We start from the raw sequence: 18,108 nt of genomic DNA on the forward strand, positions 1-18,108 counted from the left end.
GTCCACATCTCAGCCACTGTGGACGCGGACCAGGCCTGCGGTCAGATTCGTGCTTTCCAATCACCTCTTTCACGTTGCATTTCTGCTTCTGAAGTGCCTTTCCGCCCTCTCTACCGTGAGGGTGCCGGAGGGCAGGCGCCTAGGCAGGGGAGTGCCCAGGAGGCCCTTGAAACGGTGGCAGAGGCGGAGAATGAACGGGCGCGGGGGCGCAGCCCTCCAGGCTCCCACGCGCTCTCGCTGCGGGGCTTGGGCGAGCGCGCGGCAAAGGGCCAGGTGCTCGTCCCCGGCCGCGGGGCCGGGCCTCAGGTGTGGGCGGGGCCTAGAAGCGGGGCGGGGCTCGGCGCGCGGCGCCCCCGCGCATGCGCCGTGCTGGTCCAGTGATGGCGGCGCCCGGGGAGTCGCTGAGGAGACGCAAGGCCGGGGCTGGGGGCCCGGAGCCCGAGGCTCCGCCTGGGCGGGAGCGCGACCTCAAGGGCCGCCCGGCCCGCCTCCGCGCGGGCACTTTCTGGCTGACCAGGATCGTGCTCCTGAGGGCCCTCGCTTTCGTTTATTGTGAGTCCGCGGGGCCAGGCCCCTAGTGTGGCCCCTCCGCGCGCGCCCGGTCCGCCACACCCAGGGCGCCCCCGAGGCGTGTTCGCGGCCGAGCCCCGGGGCGCCCCCGCCGACCCCGCGCTGACCAGAGCCGGCGGGGCGGTGACTGCGGCCCCGCAGCTTGGGTGCCAGGGCAGCAAGTGCGGGCTCACCTGCGGGGCGCGGCCCGAGCCAGGCGTGAGCCCGTGGAGAGCCGCGCGCCCCGCGCCGGCCTCGCCCACCGGGCCGCCCCCCAGAGTACGGCTGGGCGCCCGGAGACCCCCAGCGTGTGAGCGCGCCCCGCCCCGGCCCCCACGCGCGGAGGGGCGCAAGCCCCCGAGACCAGCAGTGGCGCCCGACGCCAAACTGAGCTTCGCCAACGAACGTGGCAGCGCGGGGCCGGCGGGGCTGGGGCGGCCACCGGCAGAGTGGCCTGGGCCCGTGGGCAGCCCGGTCCCAGCGGGTCCGGAGGGCTCTCTGCACCCGGCGTCCCCGCGTCACTTCCGAGTCGCTTCCGCACACGCCTTCGAAGGGGGCGCCCGTGCCTCTCTCTGCCCGACGACCTTCTGCCAACCGGGAGTGGGCACCCGGGGCCCCGGTCCGAGGGCGGCGGGAGCTCAGCCACGACTCTCGTCTGTTCTCGAGTGCTCTAAGTTACTGTACTTGCTGCTCTGCTCTATCCTCCACGGGATTAAACAGGCATTCTAAACGTTTGAGCTGTCACTTAGGGAAAGATGAAGTCAAGACAATGTTAATCTCCGAGGCTTTAATAGACTTTTAAATCGGCGCCGTTAACAGTGGGAAAAGCCCGCTGGCTCCTCGCGCAGAGACCGCAACTTATAGAACCAGCTCTGCCTCCAGGGAACCCGGCTGGCTTTGATTTCCGCGAGGACCCTCAGTTCAGAAGGAAACCGTTCTGAACCGCTGGGTCAGGCAGATAGTTTAAGCCTGGCACTGAGCACAGAGTGAGTTGATTTGGCACGTGAATTTTTCTCCACCTACCTTTTCTCACTTTGTGGAGTAGGGTTGGAGTTTGTCAGCCATCCTAAGGAACCAGTTTACCATCTTCGGCGACGAGGTTCCCTGGTTGAGATGGCTGGCAAGTAGGCAGCACCCTGGGTTGGTCTCTTCTGGAGGCTGCAGGTCTCCTGGGGACTGTCAGCAACCCCAGCATCTCTTAAGTCCCAGGAACTTCCCACAAGGCCCTGGGATCCACACCTTCCACCTGATGTTGAGTGTAACCCACCAGGAGGCTGAGTGATGGGCTTTAAGCTTCTTCACCCTCTGCACACCTGACGGGGTTCTCAGTGCCGTTATCCTGCCTGTCTGTGCATCTCCCTGGGAGCTCCTGCAATGGGGTTGGTGTTTAACACCGCTGACCTTTGTCTTCTGGGAGCAGCTCCTGCTCCATAAACTTCCCTTGACTATTTTCAGTCTCTGTCATTGCTCTGTGCCACCACAAGATGCTTTTCCAACTGTGTCCTACCCCCCACACTCGGCACCCTACCCCTGGGTGTGACACTCAGGTCAGAGACTGCCCACCCGCGCGGCCCCTAATCTAAGCCCCAGGAACCGGCCAGCGCCTCACACCTTCTAGCAAAGGGAGGGCCAGGCCCCGCCTGTCCTGCCTCCCGGGTCACCGGTCTGCTCCTGCTGGCAGGTACACCCCGTGGCCAGCCGTTGCCCCCACAGGCCCGTCGCCAACCTGGCGGCTCCCCGCTCTTGGCAGCCCTGTCTCAGGTCCCGGTGGTCCACGGGCAGCCCTTGTGGAGCCAGCGGGCAGCTCACCTCCTCCAGGCGCTCGATGTTGGCCTTCAGGCAGGGCGTGCAGGACCTCAGCTCGCTGTTCTCCTTGTCCAGCTGCTGCAGCCTGGGCATAAGAACTAGGCTGGGACCCGCGGAGCTGTCCCCGACCACCACACACGCCCACACAGAGGCTAGACTCCTCACAAGCCAGGACGGCATCCACACCTCAGGTGTGGGGAAGCCTCACGTTTACAGAAAAGCTGTCACCACCGAGCGGGTCCCTGGACCCCGAGCCCCTGGCGGCTTCTCGAGGCGTCTGCTTGTCCTCGTGGCGTCTGTCACACTCGCACTGGAAACACGGGTGACCAAACCACAGCCTCGACCCAGCCTCCCCCCAGTGCCCCTTCCCGTCGGGTCCCTGCACCGCGATGCCGTCACAGCTCCTCTGTCCCCTCGGGGCTGCGGCATCTCTGGGCTTCCCTGCTCTTCGTGACATTGACGTTCTGAGCAGGCCTGGCCCTGTGTTTGGTGGATGCCCCTCAGGCTGGGCTTGTCTGGGGTCCTCCGGTGACTGGACAGGCTGTGGGTCTGGGGAGAACCCTCCTGGGGCCGGGGAGGAGCTCAGCTTCTCCACTGGATCCTCATTTAGCTTCAGGCTTTGGCCTGATCTAGGGGGTCACAGTGGGTTGGTGGTCCCCACAGGGTGCATGTGGGGCTCATTGGGGGTGTCTGCACAGACACGGACCTGGAGTCTACAGCCTGGGCGGGGCCAGAGGAGTTCATCCAGAATGAGAGCAGGAGTCTCACGTCTGAGCCTACCCACTTAGACTCCGGTGTTTCTCTACGGAGCCCTTTGTCTTTGACCTTACATTTCATAGTTTTTACTCAGAACAATTTCCAAAGTGAATTAGGCCAGCCCTCCCTCCTGCCTTCCACGCCACGTGGCCATGTTGTACGTTAGCAGCAGAGTTGCACTCACATGTCCTGGTCTGCACTCTAGCCTGGTATCCCCTGGGGTCCTGGCTAGGTTGTTTAGATAGTTTAGATAAGCTTCCTATTTTGTGATGTACAGTTTTATGGGTTTTGACAGATGCATAGTTGTCCATCACCCCAGGACTGGACAGAACAGTGCCATCCCTTCAGAGTCCCCCAGGCCCGTCACCGACTGCTCCCCACACCACCGCCTGACGCGCTCTGACCATGTTTGGCCCTGGGGTCCACCTTTCCCAGGAACCTTTGGGTCTGCTTCCTTTACTCAGCAACACGGCCTGGAGGTCCTTCCATGCTGTCGAGTGAATCAACGTTCCATTGATGTTCCCTCTGGATGTCAACCCGTTTTATGATCGCACCACAGTTTGTTTACCTGTTCCAACACTGAGGGACATCTATGTTGTTTCTAGTTTTAGCACTTATGAACATGTAGGCTTTTGTGTAAATCTAAGTTTTCAGTTCACTTGGGTGAATACCTAGGAGTATAATTGCTGGGTTCTATGGTAAATCTGTGTTTAACTTTATGAGAAACTGCCAAACTGTCCTCTAGAGTGACCGTACCATGTGTGTCCCACCAGCAGGGAATGAGAGTTCCCCTTGTTCTGAATCCTCTGGAGCATTTGGTATTTTCAGTTTCTCGGATTTTGGCTGTTATGATAGGTGTGTGATGATATTGCCTTGTGGTTTTAATTGGCATTTCCCCAACAACAGATGATATTGAGCATCTTTTCATGTGTTTATTTGCCATCTGTGGATCCTCTGTGTGAAGCAGATGACTTTCAGCGTCTGCTCAGATCTTTTGCCATTCAAAAACCTGGGTTGTCTGTTTTCTTGTTGAGTTTTAATGGAACTTTGAGTATTCTGGATGCAAGTTTTTCATCAGATATGTGAGCTACAGATACATTTCCCAATCTGCGACTTGTCTTTTCATTCTTTTAAAAATATCTTTTACAGAGCAAAAGTTTCTCATTTGGTAGAGTTTACTGGTTTTTTTCTTTCATGGATCATGGTTTGATTGTTCTTATCTAAAAACTTATTGCCAAACCCAAGTCACATCCATTTTCTTCTATATTTTCTTTTGGAAGTTCTGTACTATTATGTTTTCCACTTAGGTCTCTGGTCCTTTTTGAATAAATTTTTGTATAAGATGTGAGTTATATATCAAGGTTCTTTTTTTTTGCATATGATGGCCAGTTATTCCAGCACCACCTATTGGAAAGACTGTCTTTCTCCATTAAACTGTCTTTGCATCCTTGTCAAAAGTCAGTTGACTGTCTTTGGGTAGGTCAACTTCTGGGTTCTGTACTCTCTTCTGTTGGTTTATGTGTCTATACTTTGGCTAATACCACACTGTCTTGATGACCGTAGCTCTGTAGTAAGTCTTGAAGTTGAGTAAAATAAGGCCTCGAACTTTGTTCATTATCAGAATTATTTTGGCTATTCTAGTTCCTTTGCTTTTACATACACATTTTAGAATCAGCTTGTCGGTGTCTACAGAGAAGTTTACTGGATGTTTTGATTGAGATTGCCTTGAATCTATAGATTGAACTGGGGAGAAATGGCTTTTTAATAATGCTGACTCTTCCAATTCATGAATGCAATGAATCTTTGTATTTATTTTGATCTCCTTAGATTTCATTATGTTTTGTAGTTTTCCATATACAGATTCTGTGTATATTTTGTCAGTGTTTTTAGTCTAGACCGTGTGTTTGGTGGCTGTTGTAATTTTTTAAAAATTCAGATTACAATAGTTCATTGTCGGTATATAGTAATACAGTTGACTTTTGTCAATCTTGTATTCTGTGATTTTTATAAACTCACTTATTAGTGCTATGAGGGCTTTTTTTTTTTTTCAATTTTGGTTGATTTTTGGGAATTTTCTACAGTGGCAGTCTACTAATAGAAGTAGTTTCATTCCTTCCTTTCTAACCTATATAACGGTTATTTTTCATACTCGCCTCATTGCCCTGACCAGAGTTTCCTATGCAGTGTTACTAGGAGTGATGAGAGAAGAGACAGTCTCGCTTTGTTTCAAGGCTTCAGGGAAGAGTATTACCATTAATCTCTAAGTGTGAACTTGGCTGTAGGTTTTTTGTAGCCACCATTTACAGATTGATGAAGTACCCTTCTATTCCTAGTTAGCTAAAAAAAATTTTTATCATGAATGAATGAATTCTTTCATGTAGTTTCTTTGTGTGTCTATTGATACTATCATATGGTTTTCTTATTTAGTTTGTTAGTATAGTGATTACATTGGTTGTTCTTTGAGAGTGGAACCAGCCTTGCATTTCTGAGATGAAATTGGTTGGTTGTGATGTATTATTTTTATTTCTTCTTTTGTGAGTTTTGGTAGTTTATGTATTTCAGGTAATTGGTCTCTTTCATCTAAGTTGTCAAATTTATGATCTTAGATTTGTAGTATTCCTGTATTATCTTTTTATGTCTTTGAAATCTCTAGCAGTGTCCCTTTTTTCATCCCTGATATTGGTGTCTTCTCTCCTTTTCTTGGTTATCCTGACTAGACTTTTATCAGTTATATTCATCTTATTGAAGAATCAACTTCTGGTTTGATTTTCTTTTTCCTGTACTCAATTTCACTGATGTCACCTCTTTTTAAAAATGTCTTTTCTGATGCTTGTTTTATTTGTAATCTGCTCTTTTTTCTGATTTCTTAAAGTAGAAGTTTAGATTTGAGGCCTTTCTACGTTTCTGACATAAGTGCTTTATTGTAAATTTGCTTTAAGCAAAGTTCATTCTGGGAAGTTACCTGACTGCTTTGTGCAGCCAGTCACATGTTTCACGTGGGTGCGAGTGCTGTATGTGCTCATACGCATCGTGTGTGAGCAGGACACACGCAGGTCTGTGTGCATATGCCTGTGCCCTCTGGCTTTTCCAGGTCGGATCTTCTACTTTCTCCCCAGAGACCTGGGATTCCAAACCGCTGCTCAGACCCTGCCCAGTCTCCTCCCGTGGCTGAGCCCCGCGCGCCCGGGAAGTGTCCGCAGACGGCTGTGCTCCTGCTCACACCGCTCCGTCTTCTCTTCCTTCCAGTTGTGGCATTCTTGGTGGCCTTCCATCAGAACAAGCAGCTGATTGGAGACAGGGGACTGCTGCCCTGCAGGGCGTACTTGCAGAGTGTGCAGCGGCACTTCGGAGGGCGTGTCAGCTGGGACGCCCTGAGCTATGCCCCCACCGTCCTCTGGCTGCTGGACTGGTCTCACATGGATGCCAACCTGGACACCCTGGCTCTCCTCGGGCTGGGCATCTCCTCTTTCATCCTGGTCTCCGGCTGCGCCAATATGGTCCTCATGGCTGCACTCTGGGTCCTCTACATGTCCCTGGTCAACGTGGGACAGATCTGGTAAGAGGGCGGACGGAGCATCTGGGAGGCAGGCACGGTGACTTGGGGCCCCAGAGGCATTATGCTGAGCCTAGCAAGGCCTCCTGGCAGCAGGAGCAAGTGAGCAAACTGTCTTCTTAGATGAGTTCAGAAAAGACCACCTGTTTTCTTAGGCTGTGGGGGCACTGCTGGTCACATTCAGCCCAAACCCAGGAGCCTCCTGCTTCGGGAGTAACTGATTCTGTTGGGAGTGTCACGGCCACACCTAAGACCACGTTGCCCACCTCCTGTGCTGGGGGACTGTGCGATGAGGGGAGTTGAGTGTCCTGGGGATCAGGAACACTGAAGAGATACAGAGCCAGAGCTCAGGGACTACTGCTGCGTAAAACGTGAGTGACTCACAGGGACTGACCAGCCTGGCGCTGTCCTGCTCAGACGCACGGGAAGCCCGAGTTGTTCCTTTGGCCCCAGGCTCCTCGGTTAGTGTCAGCTCCCCCAGAGGCTGGGTTTCTGGTTCTGTTATCTGTGCTTGGCCGTGGCAGGAATCCTGAAGGGCTTCTTTGTTGTACTTAAGACGTCGTGTGGCCACCCTCCCCCCTCCCTACCTTCCCGGCCCCCACAAGGAAGAAAGGATTATCTCTGGAAACTTGGAGCAAGGTTGGGCACTCCGGGGGTCCTTTCCTGCAGAGGAAGCCGCCTTGGCACTCGCCTCTGGCAGAAGGGACAGAGGATCGACTTCAAAGGGCCGGGAGCTGGTGCCCGAGGGCCGCAGAGGTGCGGAGGGACCCCTGCATCGTGGCCGCTGAGGAGGAAAACTTTATCTTGGCCTGAGACGCCAAGACTCCCAGGCTCTCCTGCCCATAACCCCGGTGTAGACGGATTTGATGTGGAGAAGTGGATTTGATACTATGGTTCTTCGAGGTCTGGGCAGCAGTGCAGTGCCATCCCCACCATGTGGCTGTGCACGGGTCCCTGTCCCCATGGGGACAGCCCAGGCTTTGCAGGAATGGTGGCTCCCCACTGCCCATGGTCATCAGATGTGACGCGGGCCTTCTCTGCTCCTGCCGATGGTGCTGGACATGGCCTTCTGTGCCATGGTGGCTCCTGTGTTCCTCAGCTTGGGGAGGAGGAGCCGTCACCCACTGACTGTGTGACCAGGTTGCTGCTTTAGCTCCTCTGGCCTTCCCGTCCAGCGCTGCTTCTGTTCAGCTGTCTCCAGGGGCGCTCACAGGCTCAGCCTGAAAGAACCCGTTTTGTTAGAAATTCCCATCCACCTGCTTCCCGCCACAGGCAGGAAGTGGGAGAGTTATGCAGATTGAACACTTTCCCCCCTCGCCCCCCCGCCACCAGCCAGGGGAGAGCAGATAAAATATCCCTGATGCCCTCCTGCAAAGTGAAACACTGCCGGGAACCCAGTTCAGTGTTTCAGTCACCTGGTACAAAGGCCTTTGGGTGACTTGAGGCCAAGGGCTGCGTACACAGAAGCGGGGTGGGGCTCCTCCCACCTCGGTTCTTTGCCTTCCTTCCCGTGGAGATGAGTGGTCAGTGCACTGTGGGCTACCTTCGGTGGCGGTGGCAGTGTTGTCTCTGACAGACAGTTGGAGGTGAGGCGCTAACACAAACCATTTGGGAGCAAAATCAGAATCTCTCAGAACAGGGTGCACCTGAGTTTCTTTAAAAACCAGAACAATAGCCCATCCCCCAAACTAGTTCTGTGAACGGCTACCTCTTCTAACATAAGTTCCAGCTGTTAAAAATACAGTAAAAGCTGTAAAAGACTAATGAATACCTTTTAGCTTTTCACATAATTAGATGTAACTACCTATATTTAAAAATCTTGTATCAGGCAGCCTTGAGATTTAAAATTCAGAATAGGCGCAGATACGAGAAGGCATTTCCTAATGCCCTCAGCAGAGGCCTGTCGAGTCCACAGAGGGACGCTGCTCTCGTGGCCAGGCTGTGAGTGGGGGCCAGGCCGGCCAGCTGCCCTGTCAGCTCCCAGGTTCCTCCAGCTGGTTCTGAGGGACACCGGCAGCATCCACTCCTTGAGGTTCAGACAGTCAGCCCCTTCCTCTCCTCTGCTCACCAAGATCACTTATTGGGAGAATTTACTTCTTGCATCAGGCATGTGTGACTGGCTGTTGTAAAGGGTTTACTGTGGAAACTCAGGCTCCTGCTCAGCAGAGAGCTCAAGCTGTTTCCTGTCTTCCTCCTCCAAACAGTGTTCCCTGTGGGAAGCCAGCCTCTCTCGGGTTGGATGGATGAGCACCCCAACTCCGTGAGGAAGGGCCCCTGGCCTCACCACGTGCCTGGTTACTGGGCTGATGGGGTCTGTGTCCTACCTTCTCCGGGCGGAAGGTGTCTGGTGTAGGAAACAGGCGCTCGGGGGCACCTCGGACCCGCCCTCCCCTCACTGGGGGCTTGCAAAGCTCGGACTCCCTGTCCTTTCACGTGTCAATACTTCTTCGAACAAATGTTTATCTTAAAGCATCTCTGTTTACATACCACAAAGTGTAACCGTTTAACTTGTGCAAGAACAGCCGCCATCTGCCCCTGAAGCGTCCCCTCAGCCTGTGCCCCACTCCCCCTTGCCACCACTCTCCACGTCCTGTCTGTGCTGCACACGACGGGGACACCTGCAGCCTCCACGTCCAGCTGCCACCACAGAGCAGGCTTGTGGCTTGTCTGTGGTGCAGCCAAGGCCAGTGCCTGGTCCTCTCACTCACGGGCACTCGCTGAGCCGGGCAGTCGCGCCCTTTATCCCGGGGTCCACATGCTGGCGTTGTGTTGACCCGGGAGAGGATTCATGGTGTGAGGAGTGTCCTGGGTCCACTCGTGTTACATTGTGTGGCTCCTTCCCGTGACCTGGGGTTCACACACGTGTGTGCTCCCCAGGGCCCCCAACTCTCTCAGGGAAGGCATGTCTGACACGTCCTCCCCTTAGGGCTGCTTTTCTAATAATCTGTGCTCAGCGTAACGGGGTGTCATTTGAAATGAACGATTCTGGGTTAGGACATTTTCACGGTGCTTGAAGGAAATCACTGCAGTGAAACCAAGTACAGGTGACCTTTGAACGGAGATCAGAATTGAATGAGCCCACATCTCCACAGGCTTCTCACCAAACCTCTAAGAAAAACCACTCCACTGCAGAAGTAACAGCCCGCCTGGCGCCAGGTTGTTCAGGGGTGAAGAGCGTTACATGTACTTTTCCAAACATACTTACTCATCCCCTGCTGTGGGCATAGCCCTGCAGCGCGACTGTGTTGGGGCCAGTAAGAAACTCTTGTCAGTGACGGTTACCTGGGGGCCAAAGGTGTGCCCCAGGTTCAGTAAACAAGGGCAGGTCTCCCCTCAGCTCGCCTGCACTCGGACACCCAGGGCAGGTGCGCCTCACTGAGCCCTCCACTCAGACACTTGAGTGCAGATTTTCCTCAGGTTCACTTCTACCCAGACCTCTGAAGGCCGCTCTTCCCCTAGCTTGCGCTCCGCTCTGCTAGCTGAGGGCCCTTCTTCCTTGTGGCTCAGTAACATGACCTCTGACCTCTGTAACTTGTGCCCATTGTGTTTGGAGACACTGGGTCAGTCTTTCTTCAGCAGGTACAGCGGTGCCTTAATTAGAGGCTGCTTGGTGACAGCTCTTCTCCTCCTGTCTTTCAGGTACTCCTTTGGTAAGTGGCGGTCACATAATCTGGGTGTCGGCTACTCGCACTGGTGGGTCTCCTCTCCCACGGTTACACCGGCTGCCTCGGGCCTGCATCCTCACCCACGGTCTCCACCAGATGAGGCCAGATGCCGCCTGGCGCCTCTGCCCGTCACACCTCCCGTGCTGGCTGTGGGCACCCAGCGGGTGTCCAGGATGTCGGCACTGGTGTTCCTGCTGGTGACTGGTGCCCTGCAAGCCGGCCCCCACTCCCCAGCATGCACGGGGACACCCCAGAAGGTGCAGGATTCCTGGGGCTCCACAGGCGTGCGTCTTCCTGGGTTTCTGCTGGAAGACTGCAGGTCCCGCCATGCTCTGCGGGTAGCGCCACCCCAAGGGCTCCCGAGCTGGCAGAAATGCAGGGCTCGGGGTGTGCAGCCAATCTGGACCCCAAGCCTCTGAGCTTGGGAGCAGAAGCAGGGGCTCCCTGTGGCCCTGAGGCCTGCACTGGGTGGGAGGCAGTGACTTCCCGCGCTGGGGTGGGGGCGGTGACCTCCCGCGCTGGCCTCTCCTGTGACATCCAGGGCCACCCCCGTCATGGTCTCTGGCTGGCCTCTGTGGGAGATCAGTGTCCAGCTTCACTCCTCAAAGGTCACTCCCTCATCAGCAGAGCAGGGCCACCTGCGATGAGCACAACAGGTGGCCTCGAGCTTGTGACCTCGAGCGGGGACTGCAGATGGGTTTCCTGGACTGTCTCGCAGCCATTACTGGGACAAAACAGTGCATGGCATCCATCTTTGGTTCTGTGTGGGCTCCCTTGGGGTTCTGTCCAGCACGCTCCCAAGGGAAGATTGGCTGTGGGGTGGGGCCGGCGCTGGACAGAGGCGCCGGGTGAGGATGGAGGCAGGGGTGTCGGGTGGAGACTTGGGTGGGGTCTCCGTGAGTGTGAGCACCTTGTGAAGGCTGGCATGGGCATACGGTCCTCTAAGGGAAGCCTGTCTTCCTTGACTCTGAGGATCCAGGAGGACCTGGGGGTGGGGGGAGCTGGAGAAGCAGCTGCAGATTCTCTGTGCACTCGGGCCAGTCCTGCTGACCCCAGGCCTGCACACACGTGTACAGGGGACATGAGGCTGCCCAGCCAGTGTGGACCACTAGGGGCTGCCAACACAGTGCGCTCTCCCAGGGGCATCACACCCTTACCCACAGGATCCCGAGCACACGGGGATGAAGGACCAGGGCCGCAGGGGAAAAAAAATACAATGTCTGGAATAAAAGGTCACGGGTAGGGATGGATACAGGGGGCGGGGTTAGGAATGAATGGAGGAGGAGGAGCCACCAGGCCAGGGTCCTGGACCAAGAAGCAGAGCCCAGCCTTTGGAGGGGGGGAACAGGGAGCCCCAAAGGGCCTTGCACCTCCGGGGACAGGTGCAGGGGGCCGGGGGGCACTATTTGTGGAGGCGCAGTCCAGGGGCAGGGGTGGCAGGAGGGGAACCATCCACACCCAGGGCACGAACCCTGCATTTCCTCCTCTCCTACTCTAAAACACAGGACAGGGGCTTTGCTTGTGGTCCAGGGGTTAAGAATCTGCTTCTCAATGCATGGGACATGGGTTTGATTCCTGGTTGGGAAACTAAGATCCCACATGCCTCGGGGCAATGAAGCCCATGCAACTGGAAGGACTGATGCTGAACCTGAAGCTCCAATTCTTTTTTTGGCCACTTGATGTAGCTGACTCACTGGGAAAGACCCTGATGCTGGGGAGACTGAAGGCGGGAGAAGGGGACGACGGAGGATGAGATGGTTGGATGCCATCACTGACTCAACGGACATAAGTCTGAGCAAACTCCAGGAGTTAGTGATGAACAGGGAGGCCTGGCGTGCTGCAGTCCATGGGGTCACAAAGAGTCAGACAGCACTGAGCAACTGAACTGAACTGACTGCAGCTAGAGTCCCTGTGCTGCACCAAAGGTCCTGAGTGCCGCAGCTAAGCTCCGATGCAGCCAGATAAACAGATTTAAAAAATAAAAGTACAGGAAGGTTTGAAGGGAAAGGAGCCACGCGTCTTGCAAGGAGGACGCCTGTGACAGGCAGGGTTGGGGGCAGGACCCTCCTCCTCCGTGGAGTGGCTTGGTGTGAACTGCAGGCAGCTGTGAGAAGTTGACAGTGTTGCATCCCTAGGAAAGTGTACCTGCAGCCAGAGCACAGTACTCAGTGCCCATCCAGGGGCTCCACAAGGGCAGGACGGAGAGGCAGGGACAGGACTGAAGTTTACAGGCAGCAGGAAGTCAAGTGTGAGCTAACTGGCAGCGTAGCAGCCGTGCCGAGACACCGGGCAGCCTGCAGTCCTCAGGGTGGCACTGCAGACCACACCCCACCCCACAGCCCACGGAGGGGTCGCGTTTCTGGGTGATTATTTTTACTTCAGTAGCTGCTGTTTCTCTGCACACGGTGTTTGACACCATGAAAAATCACTGGAGATGCACAGCCCACAGAAATGGGCCTGCTGCTGAGAGGACACACCTGAGGAAAACACTAACGAACCTGAACATGCGGACCTAAAAGACAGTCACAGCCTGAAAGTGGGGAGTTATGTTATATCAGGCGGGAGTTTTTAGGACTTAGGCCCAGGAGGCAGCATCGCTAGTGACCCTGAGAGAACTCCTCCAAGGGGGCCGAGGCACTGGCCAGGTTATGCAGAAGCTTTGCAACAAAGGGCTGGTAGTATAGTGGAGAAGAGAGAGAAGCGAAAGGCAAAGGAGAAAAGGAAAGATATAAGCATCTGAATGCAGAGTTCCAAAGATAGCAAGGAGAGCTAAGAAAGCCTTCCTCAGCAATCAATGCAAAGAAATAGAGGAAAACAACAGAATAGGAAAGACTAGAGATCTCTTCAAAAAATTAGAGAAACCAAGGGAATATTTGTGCAAAGATGGGCTCGATAAAGGACAGAAATGGTATGGACCTAACAGAAGCAGTAGATATTAAGAAGAGGTGGCAAGAATACACAGAAGAACTGTACAAAAAAGATCTTCACGACCCAGATAATCACGATGGTGTGATCACCCACCTAGAGCCAGACATCCTGAAATGCAAAGTCAAGTGGGCCTTAGAAAGCATCACTACAAACAAAGCTAATGGAAGTGATGGAATTCCGGTTGAGCTATTTCAAATCCTGAAAGATGATGCTGTGAACGTGCTGCACTTAATATGCCAGTAAATTTGGAAAACTCAGCAGTGGCCACAGGACTGGAAAAGGTCAGTTTTCATTCCAGTCCCAAAGAAGGGCAATGCCAAGGAATGTTGAAACTACTGCACAATTGCACTCTTACTCGCTAGCAAAGTAACGTGCAAAATTCTCCAACCCAGGCTTCAACAGTACATGAACCGAGAACTTCCAGATGTTTAAGCTGGATTTAGAAAAGGCAGAGGAACCAGAGATCAAATTGCCAACATCCATTGGATCATAGGAAAAGCAAGAGAGTTCCAGAAAAACATCTGCTTTATTGATTGCACCAAAGCCTTTGACTGTGTGGATCACCACAAACAGTGGAAAATCCTTCAAGAGATGGGAATACCAGACCACCTTACCTGCCTCCTGAGAAATCTGTATGCAGGTCAAGAAGCAACAGTTAGAACCGGACATGAAACAACAGACTGGTTCCAAATTGGGCTGTATACATCAAGGCTGTATATTGTTACCCTGCTTATTTAACTTATATGCAGAGTACATCATGCGAAATGCTGGGCTCGATGAAGTACAAGCTGGAATCAAGATTGCCAGTTGAAATATCAATAACCTCAGATGCACAGATGACACCACCCTTATGGCAGAAAGCGAAGAGGAACTAAAGAGCCTTTTGATGAAAGTGAAAGAGGAGAGTGAAAAAGTTGGCCTAAAACTCAGCATTCAAAAAATAAAGATCATGGCATCCAGTCCCATCATTTCATGGCAAATAGATGTGGAAACAGTGGCTGACTTTATTTTGGGGGGTGTCAAAATCACTGCAGATGGTGACTACAGCTGTAAAATTAAAAGACGCTTGCTCCCTGGAAGAAAAGCTATGACCAACCTAGACAGCATATTAAAAAGCAGAGACATTACTTTGCCAACAAAGGTCCATCTAGTCAGAGCTATGGTTTTTCCAGTGGTCATGTATGGACGTGAGAGTTGGACCATAAAGAAAACTGAGCGCCAAAGAATTGATGCTTTTGAACTGTGGTGTTGGAGAAGACTCTTGAGAGTCCCTTGGACTGCAAGAGATCAAACCAGTCCATCCTAAAGGAAATCAGTCCTGATTTTGGGCAGCTGATGCGAAGAACTGATTCCTTAGAAAAGATCCTCATGCTGGGAAAGATTGAAGGTGGGAGGAGAAGGGAACGACAGAGGATGAGATGGTTGGATGGCATCACCGACTCGATGGACATGGGTTTGAGTAAGCTCCAGGAGTTGGTGATGGACAGGGAGGCTGGCGTGCTGCCATTCATGGGGTCGCAAAGAGTCGGACACAATTAAGTGACTGAACTAAGTCTGAATGTCAAAAGATTATTGTAAATTAAAACCAGATATGCCGAGTTCAGCACTTCTCAGTGTTTGGGAAGATGCACGAGTCTGCACTCACTGAATCATTCCTTGATGGGCACCTCAGCTCTTGGCGCCAGGGTCCCAAGTTTCCGCATCCTAAGTGTCCTCGGGGCTCACCAGCTCATGTTGGAGGGGTGCAATCGGTGAGGACTGTGACAGCCTTTGTTTACTGATCTGGCAGGAAATACTCCCATTTCTCAGTTTCCTCCTCTTGATCTGAAATTCGACCAATATTTGGGAGACGTTACATGACCAAGTTTTGTCCCATGGTGCTGGGAGGTTCATCCTGAGTCAGGTGAAAGTTCCTGTTGATATGCCTAATTTCCGGATTAGGCCCTGTTGATAATTAAAGATTCTCTAGATCCTCCATCTTATTACTTAAACCACTATGATCCAGGAAATGTTTTCCCTTGTTGCTTCTTCCCATGCCTGGGAATCACACTATCACAATTATTTTACATGAGTCCTAAATGTGATCTCTTTCCCCAAGATGTTTAGCCATCATCAGTTTTGTTGGTGGCCAGGCTGCACAGTGGGTACAATAAGAGACAATAGGATCCAAGTAATGCCACCAGCACCACTGACAGAGTCACTGTGCAGCCGGGAGACATGGAGCATAAATTTGGAAACAAAACAATGATTCGTGTAACTAGTTAAAATCCAGTTGCAATAAACCATGAAGGCCACAGGAGAGCCAGCTGGAAAGCGAATCCTGGCAGGATCAAGTAGGAGAGAAAGATAAAATGTTTTCATCTTTGTTTACAAAGGCATATTTTATCAACTTGTAGTAGGTCACAGCATAAGAGAACAGGCTTTACTGGAGAACAAAGGTTTAAGCCAGTGTGTTTCCCACGACAGAGCCGATGGGGGTGACCCACGTGAGTTGTGCCACGTGTTGTGCACGTGAGCTGAGAGCACAGCGGAGCCTTCAGGCGGCGCCTCAAGTGGTGAATCACAGTGTTTAAAATAAACATGAGTGGGCTGTGCAGGAGGCCTTGGGGGGGCGGGCAGGGGTCTGGCGGGGAGCCTGGGCTGCGGACCGGCCGTGTTGGGTCACCTGCTGCCGGGTCTCTGGTGCAGAGCAGTGCCCACCCTCGCTCCCATGTGTTAGGTCTGCCTCCAGGCTGCTCAGGGCAGCCACACGTTTATGTGGCCTGATTGCTTGACCCCCGTTCCCTGTCACAGCGGCACCTCCCGCCAGCCGTTGCAAATTAAAGGCTCCCTGTGACCCTTACCTCTCTTAAATTCATGCTTTAAAAACAGCTTAATGAGGGCTTTACTGACCCAATTGGAAGTTTTTATTAAAACCCGTCAGTGCTGGAGTGGAGCCTGCCTGCAGGAAGCGATTAGCCAGCCTTGAGTTCAGAGCTGCCGCGGCCACAGCAAGGCCACAAAGCGTTTCCAGACCCTTGCCAGCCAGCTCGAGCTTTGCCTGGCCTTCACATCAGCCCCGTGTCTCAGAAAGCAGTTTCTTGTGATTAAATTCCCGTGATCAGAGGTAGCCGAGGACACCCTGCCATGAGCTCGCCCTTCCAGGGAGCCCTGCCTCCCCCATCCCAGCCCTCCGACCTCCCAGAGATGTGGGTGCTGCTGGGCTGTGTGGTTCTGGCCTTGTGTCTGGTCGTGTCCTTGGAAAGGACTGAGAGCCTGGGTCAGGTGACTTGGGGCTGCCATGGACCAAGAGGAGGTGGTGGTTCCCAGAGGGAGGCAGGAGGCGTCCTCACCATGCGTGGCCGGGAAGGGGCCCTCCTCACTGGGGTCCCAGCGCCCGCCTGCCCCTCTGGCCTGAGCCTCCTCAGGCTGCTCTGGGCCTTGCTCTCTCCTCTCTGTCCCCTCCCGGCCACGGGGAGCACAGTGCAGGAGACCCACTGCCCAGGGGAGGGGCTGGGGTAGGGGAACCAAAGGCGCTACCCCATGTTCAGCATCTGCCTGACCTCCGTCCTCACCTGGAGCCCGCTCTGCTCTGTGCACAAGCGTGGACACGGCTCGTTGGCATCCCTGCACGGCCGTGTCGGGTCCCGCCTTTCTCTTTTCTCACTTGGCAGAATCTGGTGACCATCACTTAGTGGAACCGAGAAGAAACTATATTTTGAAGACTTTTTTCTTGTTTACATGATTATTGAGGCTTTGGTTTTGAATTTCTCCCATTACATCTCGTTACCCGTTTGTTTCTAAAACAGAATAAGAATTCTAAAATACTTAAGAAACCCTGAATTTGAGGGCTTTTGTCTGGAATCTTCTAAATTGCCTCGTGCTTTTATTCAGTCGCATAGATGCTAGGCCACTGTTTCCTTTTCAGTTCACAGTATAGCTGATGATGAGCATCGCGGTGGACGCAAGGCTCCTGGGTGCCAGTGCCCAGGCTGCCGAGGCAGGCTCATCGGCACCCGGTTCCTAGAGGCCCGCGGCTGGTCTAGCAGCCCTGGTCTGCTTACTGACCAGCCACCCTGCGCCTGCCTCCAAACTCGGCCTCCCACTGCACAGTGGCCATGTGGCTCCTTTCAAAGAACTGGTTTTATTTATCAGGTTTTTAAAAATGTGTTCTGGCTCATTAAATTTTACTTTCTATAGGTCTCTTCCTCCTGGGAGGAAGGAATTTAGTATTTTCTAAGATCTTGAGTTGATTAACTCATTATTTGTCCATTCTTCTTACCTGAAATGAAAGCGTGGAGACGGGTGGTCACCCCCCTGTGACTGGTCCCGGGCCCCTGTGGGCTGAGGCCCGGTGTCCCTGGCAAGGGGCAGACACGCAGTTTTATAACCTTCAGGTGTTGCTGCCTCTTTAGCCCAGGTGCTGTTTAAAGAGGGTCAGAAATTCCAAACGCTTCAGGCTTTGTAGGTTATCTCTGGTTGGTCAGTTTCTGATTTTATTACACTGCAACCAGAGAGTATGGCCTGAAGATCGTTCTTTTCATTATTTTTTAAGTTAGGTGTGTGAGTGGATTAGAAATTCAAGACATATTACACAACCTATAATACAAACAGCTCACCATAGTTCTCCTGCACTCACCCCGTCCTGTTCTTGGGATGACTCCATCTCCCCAAGCAGTTCAGCCTGTCGGGTTTCTGTCAGGTTTGTCCAGTCGTGTTTCCGTCGGGTTTAACCGGTCGGGTTTCCGTGGGGTTTATCCGGTCGTGTTTCCATCGGGTTTATCTGGTCGTGTTTCCGTAGGGTTTCCGTCGGGTTTATCCAGTCGTGTTTCTGTCGTGTTTCCGTCGGGTTTATCTGGTCGTGTTTCTGTC

At 53.2% G+C, this 18,108-nt stretch overlaps 1 protein-coding gene across 4 annotated transcripts in view; it reads left to right on the forward strand.

The window, feature by feature from the left end:
- The first annotated feature begins 359 nt into the window (after positions 1-359).
- Positions 360-18,108, forward strand: part of LMF1 (lipase maturation factor 1) — a 51,753-nt gene continuing 34,004 nt past the window's right edge. For 2 of the 4 annotated variants that reach the window (XM_088833175.1, XM_055409091.2), the window contains exons 1-3: positions 360-552; positions 6,358-6,667; positions 10,304-10,314. In XM_088833175.1, the coding sequence (XP_088689301.1) occupies positions 360-552; positions 6,358-6,667; positions 10,304-10,314 (514 nt within the window). Of the gene's footprint in view, positions 553-6,357; positions 6,668-10,303; positions 10,315-18,108 lie in introns of those variants that run through there. The other 2 variants (XM_055409089.2, XM_055409090.2) reach the window with 1 other exon arrangement.

This window comes from Moschus berezovskii, chromosome 27, assembly GCF_049115385.1.
Source record: "Moschus berezovskii isolate FMDL1 chromosome 27, NW_MosBer_1.0, whole genome shotgun sequence".
In the NCBI taxonomy this organism is placed as follows: Eukaryota; Metazoa; Chordata; class Mammalia; order Artiodactyla; family Moschidae; genus Moschus; species Moschus berezovskii.